Source organism: Lotus japonicus, chromosome 1 (assembly GCF_012489685.1).
Source record: "Lotus japonicus ecotype B-129 chromosome 1, LjGifu_v1.2".
NCBI classification, from domain to species: domain Eukaryota; kingdom Viridiplantae; phylum Streptophyta; class Magnoliopsida; order Fabales; family Fabaceae; genus Lotus; species Lotus japonicus.
In genome coordinates, this window is record NC_080041.1 from 65,913,062 (window position 1) to 65,922,175 (window position 9,114).

The 9,114-nt window shown below is 38.3% G+C and overlaps 1 protein-coding gene across 1 annotated transcript; it reads left to right on the plus strand.

Annotated features, from left to right (window-relative positions):
- The first annotated feature begins 443 nt into the window (after window positions 1-443).
- LOC130743072 (protein FAR1-RELATED SEQUENCE 5-like) lies at window positions 444-2,830 on the plus strand. The gene is made up of 2 exons (XM_057595186.1): window positions 444-506; window positions 620-2,830. Exons 1-2 carry the CDS (start codon window positions 444-446, stop codon window positions 2,828-2,830), a joined length of 2,274 nt encoding a protein of 757 aa, XP_057451169.1.
- The last annotated feature ends 6,284 nt before the right edge of the window (window positions 2,831-9,114 follow it).

The following is a 9,114-nucleotide window of genomic DNA, read 5'->3' on the forward strand; positions in this document are numbered from 1 at the left end:
TTGAAGAAGCGATAAGCTTAGGCGATGTTAGTGGTCTATAATTGCGAGGTGGTTCTACATTATGTGTGTCTGTGGGTACGTCGCGTTGTCCAGATCATTACTTCCATATCATAACCTAGCTATCTTCACGATTTTATTTGTAGGTATGATTTACACTTAAATTTGTCTTAAGCGTCGTGCTTACTGAAAGGGAAGCAATTTCCAGTATATTGATTTCATGTAGGTTTTAATTGATATAGTTTGGCTGTAGTTGATGCATGTGTAAGGTCTGGGCATTTTGACTGTTGAGAAAAAGATCTGGGTTTATGGGTAATTGAAGGAGTTGGGATTTATCGATATGGGTCTTTACGTTATGTTTGATTGCAAGGTTTGTTATAGACATTGACGTTTTTCTATATTTGTTGCAGTATATTGACTAAGGTGCTACTGTTGAGGTTTGAGGTATGGTTATTTTGGAAGAAGAGGTTGAACTCCCAAATGAAGGTGAAGAACGTCTGACAGGACAGGTAAATGAATTTGAAGTGTTAAATAATTTGCATCTATGCAATGATTTTGAAAAAACATAATTTGATTATTGTGGTTGTTTTTATGTAAATGATGAAAATATTTTTGACAATAGGGTTTGGAGGATATGTCTGAAAATGGCGGTGATGAAGAACCCCATGATGAAGAAGTAGTGATAACTGGAATGGATGATTTGTTGAATTATGATATGAAGAGTTTGAGTACTGAAGCAGCAATGAAATTTCAATTTAGTAATCGTGAGGTTGGCTTTGAGTTTTACAACCTGTATGCGATGGTGAAAGGGTTTGCAGCGAGGAAAAACAAAATCTTAAGGAACAAAAAAGGGGAGGTTGTGCAACAATCCTTTGTATATTTTAGAGAAGGATTCCGCAAAGTGGTTGCAAGGGGAAGTAGAAAGAGAAAGAAGCAAGCAGAGCAGCGTTGTGGTTGTCTTGCAAACTTCCGTGTCCACGTTCACATTGCAACTAGTCGCTGGTATGTTACAAAATTTGATGATGACCACAATCATGAGTTGTTAAGTGAAAGACATGTTGGTCGGTTGGCCCTGCATAGAAGGTTAAGGGAAGGTGATGTTATGCAACTTAATGGGATGAGGAATGCTGGCATAGGTGTAACGGGAGTTTACAACCTCATTGCTAGTCAGTCTGGTGGATTTGATAGGGTGCCGTTTACGAAAATGCATTTACACAATCAGATAGGCAAGCAGAGGAGGCAGCTAAAGTCTGATGTTGAAAATGCTATTTTGTACTTGAAGGATTTGCGCAAAAAAGATCTGGCAATGTTTTGGCGACATCATGCTAACGAGGATGGAAAACTGGAACTTTTGTTTTGGGCAGATGGAATTAGCCAAAAGAACTATGAAGTATTTGGTGATGTTGTAGCGTTTGACGCTACGTACGGGAAAAACAAATATCAGTACCCATTTGTAATATTTTCTGGACTGAACAACCACAACCAAACAACGGTGTTTTCCTGTGCAATAATTGCAAATGAAAGTGAAGAGACATATGTTTGGCTACTTGAAAGATTTCTTGAGGAAATGAGAGGAAAGTTTCCTACATTTGTAATTACTGATGGGCATTTGTCAATGAAAAATGCAATTACCACAGTATTTCCTAGTGCTCATCATAGATTATGTGCCTGGCACTTGCTGCAGAATGCTACAAGAAACATAAAGATTCCAGGTTTCACTCAACAGTTCAAAAGATGCATGTTGGTTGACTATGAGGTGGGTGAATTCAAACATAAGTGGGAATCTGTTGTATCAAAATTCGGTTTGGAAGACAATGAATGGGTGATGGAACATTATGAAAATAGAAAGATGTGGGCAGTAGCTCATATAAGGGGTTGTTTTTTTGCTGGGTTTCGCACAACATCAAGATGTGAGAGTTTGCATTCAGAAATCAAGAAGTTCATACATTCAAGGTATAACCTTTCAGATTTTTTAAAACACTTTCACAGATGTTTGAATTTTATGCGGTTTAGGGAGGAAGAAGCAGAGTTGTCATCGGTTGTTGGGAAGGCACCCCTAGAAACTCCCTTCAAGCTACTTGAGAAGTCAGCTGCCTCTGTGTATACACCGTCCATATTTGAGAAATTTCGGGGTGTTATTGTTAAAGCATTCTTAGTGTATGTTAGTGGTCGTAGAAGCACTTCCACTTTCAAGATATTCACAGTTTCGAAGTTTCAAACACCGAGCAAGGAATGGCATGTATCTTTTTATCCACCAACACCAATGCTGAAATGTTCTTGTCAACGGATGGAGTCAATTGGCCTTCCATGTGAGCATATTATAGCTGTTATGGTAATTTTGGGTATGCATGAAATTCCACCTAGTCTTGTGCTGCATAGGTGGACCAAACGTGCTAGAGATGTCATTGAATGTTATGCTGCTGATGTCAGTGGTAATTGGGGTTCTGTTAACATGGCTCGCCATGCAGTGTTACTAAATGGTTGTAGAGAAATGTGCAAATTGGCCGGTGATTCGGTTGAAGATTTCACAAGCACTAGACACCTTATTACTACACATACTGAAAGACTGAAAGAGAAGAAAAAGGACAACACAGTACATGACAACATTGATGAAAACAATCAATCTGTCCCGTTGAGGAACCCCGACCGTGCCAAGCGCGCATATGGTGGTGCAAGTACATCGGGCACGAAAGGTAATCGCCGTAGAAAGACTACGTGTAGTGTATGCAAGACACCTGGGCACAATAAAGCGTCGTGCCGTCTAAAGACCCGGATCCATGATATGGCGCAGGAACTGTACGGTGGTGATACACAATCATTCTCAGAAGCCTAACTACCAAGATATTCACCATCAATTACTGACAGGTATGAGTTTATACTTTATTATGTTTTGTAATTTTCGATTTTGGTAATATAGCTTGAAAACCTGAGGTAATTTGTGAAGTTTTCTGTATTGTTGCAGGGTTATTTTTGTTGCACTTGCGTCCTACAAACAAAGGCATTAGTAGAGAATGTAGTACATAATGGAGTCTACAAACCTGTAGACAAGTTGTAATGAAATGTGGGTATTAACCATTCATGGACCTGAAGACAAATCAGTCTCATGTACTTCAAGTATGTTGTTTGTATTATGCATCTATGGTAGAGGGCTGAACACTGTGAGACTAATGGGTGACTTTTATTATGTGTATGTGTATTAAGCATTTATGTTAACTAAACACAAGTCAGACTCATGTACTTGTATTGAATTATGTTTATGTGTATGAAGCATTAATGATAATTACCGCCGTTTAGTGAGACTTAAGTACTTGTTTTTGATTAAGGAATTATGTGTATTAAGCATTCATGTTACCTGAACAGAAGTGAGAATGAAGAAATTATTTTTGTTATGTGCATTTGTATTAACCATTGATTTTTCCTGAACACAAGTGAGATTGATGTACTTGATTTTTATGAGTGCTACGAAACATTCATGGTATCTCAAAGCATGGTAAATTAACTGCATTAATTTCTGGATAAGTCAACAAAGCATGGTAACGTATACGAGGTGCAGTTGAATATCGTGTGGCCCGATAAGGAGATTGTTGGTTTGCGTTGGGCCAAGGGAAAGGTTTCAGGTTATAAGAGTTTAAAAAATAATTTAAAAACGCGTATAGGCCCAAAGTTAACAATTGGGCCAAATATTGTAAAGCGGCAAAAAGGAACTCTGGTATAAGGAGCTGGATCAAATACACCCCAAATAGTTTCATTAAAACCAAGCACACCGTGCATTGTTTGCGATAAAACATATAACCCAGCATTATTATACACTAGGTTGACATGATGCCACTTCTTATACAGTAAATGTGGCCTGATAGTTCCAAAATAACAGAGGAATAGCGGTGCTCTGTCTCAGTAATTATACAAATAAGTGGGAGACAACCCCAAACTGGAAGATTATTTAACTAAACCACTAATTATATTACAACAAAAGGGGTGGTCGTGGGCATAACTTTCAGTCTGAAGTTGCTCCATTGGTGTTTGACAGCGTCAATTTCAAACTTTGTTGGTGTCCACGATGGACTTCCAGTACAACATCGCCTTTTTGAACACAGATTCATAGTACTCGTTGTGCCCCCCAGTCACGATATTCAGCGCTGCCTTCATTCTGACAACCTTATCCTTCAACTGCAAATGGTGAACACAACAAATCAGTTTCAACACGCCTGCGTTCTATTCAAAGAAATATTGTAATAGAAATCTTGTATACAAACCACGCCGATGAGGTTGTTTTGGAAAGCATGTTCCATGTCCATCCAATCTATAACCCAAATCGAGGAGTCATCACTGAAGCAATTCACCCAAATCAAAATTTGATGTTAATGGCTGAGGTGAAATTTAATCAAAATGCAACCGGATCAATTAAATGATGATAGTGTTAAGACCTCTTTCCACAGTTTGGTATTCCTTTTGCATCACTAATGTCCCATGCTGGCAATGCGTATGCTTGTTGCATATATCCAGTGGGATAACAGTCAGATTGAATCATTTTCGCAATGACCTCAACCTGCAAATTGTAAAAAGTTTTCAAAGGTTGGTGGTAAAAGCACACATAACTACTGTATATGTTTCCGAATGTCAACTGTTGAGTCTATACCATGTCGCGAATGTGTGCTTTTCTAGAGGCCATTTTTTCAACAGGCAAGTAAGAGTCTAGATGGTAAATAACTTACTCTTGGATGCACACTACCATCAAGTACCAGTGGGTTTCATCTCTAATAGGTGCATAAATCTTGCAAGAAAGAACCTCATAGGAAATTAGTGATGCAAAATTATATATTGCCAAGTGCAAAGTGGCAGAAATCAGTTCGTACTGTATATCTATTTAACATATTTCCACATACATATTTCAAATTTGGAAAAGCTGGCATCCACTTATCCCTGGTTACAAAGCATGCTAACATATCACTAAGTGGGACCCCTTCCTCTACACCTTCCTGTTAATAGGTTTATAGTTAGTTAACATAATTTGGAAGATGGAACTGGGTGTCGTGAATTAGGTGATACAGATTTTGTAAAAGACTTACAGAGAATGATGGTGGTAGACACCAAATTTGGGGGTTTGTGGACCTACACTGACCCCATGTGACCTTAAGAGTATAGAATTTCATGACCTGTTCCAATATAGGTTAAACAGCTATGACATTCGCACATTACAATATACAATGTAAATGATGAATGAGTTTAACTCCAGTGTATGTAACAGTAACCTCGTCTGAAACTCGTCTTCCTGGACATAGACACTCCAGGTCCAATCTCAAGGCCATGCTCTGGCCGCTCCTAAAAATAGTTTCTGTTCCCTCAAGCTCCGGATTATAAATATATGCACACATTTGCACTTCTTTCTGAGTAAGCTCCATTTCTGGAATTGGTCTAAATCTGCATTTAAAAACCTGCAAATATAAGAACACATGTTAACCCATATCTGTAGAATTAACAACATGTAAAAAATTCACCCACAATTCATAGTCAAAGATATTAACGCAGTACAGAATTGGCTATTACCCATGGAAGTGTGTACCCATAGGGTTTAACACTTTTGACGAAAGGTGCAGCCCCAGAGGTTGTCTTTCGCTTAGTAACCGGTGTCGTCGGTGTGGTGACCTGGTTATTTCCACAACCGGTAGTTGGGGTTAGCAGATTTTCGTGGATAGTGGCTGACATGCTCATTACCTTTGGATTAGGGGGTGAATGAAATAAAGTTTTCCCGGCCAGTGGAGATCTTGGGTGGAAAACTTGTTCAGCCATTTTGATTCCCTTCATCCATAAAAGGGAAATATAAAACTTTGTTAGACAAATATTAATGCCGGGTAGCAAATGTAAATTAATGAAATAACAGTATTATCAACTACCTTGGTTGTTTGGACTCCACAATATTCATTATCGACAACCATCTTCCCTTTCCCCTTGTTTGTTTGTGCTTGAAGGACTGAATATTTGTCCACCATCTCGAACTCAAACGGGTCTTTGACATTCAAGTCATATCCATCGGCGGATTCAGTGATAATAAAATCTTCATCGTCATTCTCGGAATCAGACACTGTGAAAACAATGTCTTCTATACCAGACAAATTCAATTTGGATTTCGATTTTTTGTTTGAGCCAGTCACTGTGGAAGGAGTGTTGTTGCCATATTGACCAATGTTTTTAATCACGCTGTCAGCGAACTGGGATGCAGAAATCTTAGCAGATGTTTCGACCGCATTAATTTCCAATTTCCGTTGCATCTCATGTGTTAACCATTTCAGTGTAGTAACTTGGGTCAACACAGAACTGGAGACTTTTTCCACGTCATTAACACGGGAGGTCAACGTCTAAACCAAACAAATTTCAGCGAGTTAACCACGTGCATTTATAAAGGGTAAAGGATTTGCCACGTAATTTGTTCACTGCTCGTGCCAAGTAATGTAATGCAGATCAGACAATAGGAATATATTTCTAAACATGTGGTTTGCCTTTTTTAGATCGTGCTACCGTATAGCACTCAGATCTGGTCCAGATCTTGAAGTCAATGCACGTAAAATTTCCAAACTAGATACAAAATTCCAAAAAAAGCTTTTTCAAGTGTACAATATTTTGAGAACAAATGTTTAAGATTGGTCCCTTTAAGATTAGCCCATTTGAACTTATGACACAAGCGCTAACTTAGTGATTATATTACCTGAACCATGTCCATGAGTGTTAGCATAAACCCCTTTACATCGTAGTAATCACAGCACGCCCTCTTAGAGAAAAAATAATAAGTATTAGCATAAGTAATAGAACAAAATTTATTTTTGGAGTGACATAATGAACGGATCTATACCTCGGGGGCTGCAAAACAACATTCGGCAGTGAACGCAGGTCTTCGTTTGGCGGATCTTCATAAAAGTCGCCACTAGTTGAACAAAATTAACATTGTTAGGGTTAGGTCGTGTAACATGGTAAACAAGAAGAAACAAACGATTGTTAAATTGTTCTTAACCGAGAGCCAGAGATTTGGTGTGGTGATTGAATGCCGTTAAGGTCTCTCAAGCCATCTATTGAAAGCGTTGAATCGAGTACAACACAAATTAAGACTTCAGCGAAAATGTCGGTTCTAGCGTAAACCTGAGATATTGAATGTTAATCACACCACCTTCCTCTATATATAGACAAGTCAGCATTTAGGTTATTTTGCATCCGTTTACCAAAGTTCATCGACTTTAAACCATAGTTAAAGTGTGCTTTTGAAATGGCGGGGAAAAGAACTGTAACCCACTTTGGTTATATTGTTGTAACTTGGGAAAGCCCGTTGTTTACCGCCGTTTGGTAAAATTAATCATGAAATCACTCCTGCAGCTATATTACCCTATTATAATGATTAAACTAATTAAATGAATCTTGCAGCTATTGAAGCGGATCTCCTTGATTGATTAGTTACCACTCCTCGAGCAGTTCAGTAACGGGGCAAACGAATTATTACATAAAATCCAATTTGATATCCAAGTATAAAACTAATGGTTTAGGAATCCAATTCGAAATCCAACAATAACTAGACAAAAACTGTTTAGGAAACATGTTATCCAAAGTTTGTAAAAATTCTTGCCTACGTTGGCAAAGAGAACATTGTTAGGCTTAGGGCGTTTAACCATAATTAATTATTATTATAAATGTGTTACCTCATGCCATTGTCCTATAATTCCCTGACTATTAAACAATGTAATAAATCAACCAAAATTAACATAACTGAAGTCACAATGAGGATATCAAATTTATATGTTCCATTAAGTGTATTCATTATTTTATCCAAATTGTACTTAGAAACCGTTATATTATTAAATGGACTGTTCAAATATGCCCATACACATATCTGGGTTACATATATAATATTCCACAATAAGAGACGGTAATCACCATAATGAAACTAATTTATTTTAACAGAATAAATACGACATGTGATTATTGGTCTTGTGTCAAAGTATTAAGGTTCAAACATACATCTTTCCTGAGAGCCCGACGTAAATACCACTAAGTAGGTTTTTTAGGGTATTTTAATACTATTTAACGTGTGTTGTTGCGAAATAATTCTATAATCTTGTCACTAATATGGGGGACTATACATAAATCATTATATCACGTACATATCGGTGTTACGTAGTGTCTTAATCATGGTACCCCATATTGCATGAACGATAATGTACACTACTTAATAAGCAGATTACAGAATATGAAAAAGCCATAGTTCAACACACATTAAACGACAAGACATTTAGTTACATTCCATGATAAGTTAGGCGGAAGACATAGGGTAAAAAACACTACAAACAGAACACTAACCCATCACCTGGACAATATAAGGAAGATGATAAATGCAAAGAGAATGACAACAACACTGAACAAAAAGCACCCATGGCTAGAATCCAGATTGTCAGGTTCACGTCCCTGGGTTGGAACGGAGGAGTGTTCCTCATCATCCATTGTGGGTTCAGCGGGCATCAGGGGAGGTGCTTGTGCGATGGCTTCACCCGGAAATCGACCGGCAGGGAAAGAAGAAGTTGTTGCCTGGAACAGACCCACACCGGTTGATGGAGCTGGAAGCTGCGCTGCGTTGTTTTGATCATGTTGTCCACCACCCCCAGCGGCAAAAGGAACTTCTGTTCCCTCTGAGAAACGGTTCCAGTAACGGTTCCACGCAGCTAAGGCCTCCTCTCTGGTTGGGAACATGTTAAAAGAAGCTCCGCTATATCCATGGACCTGCTCTTGACACTCAAACCACGTTGAGTACAAACCAGGGACACGACCAACAAACACAACGTACGTCTTACTGCCCTTCCCGGTGCCGGTAAAAGAACAAGAACCACGGCGAGACATTTCCAAACAAGGATCTTCTGTCAAAAGAATATAATAGTAACTTGTTTTCAAAGATAATGACACATTTGTTTATAAATGAAGCCAACAACCCTCTATTAAATTTCGTCTGTTGGAGGACATAAATTCGAACATTTATAATTCCAACGCCTAGAAATGCCAAGTACCCTGAGTAAACATGTCATTTAGTCAGCAAACCAATCAACAGCAACACCGTAGTCAAGGAATAAATGAATGTACCATGTGTTC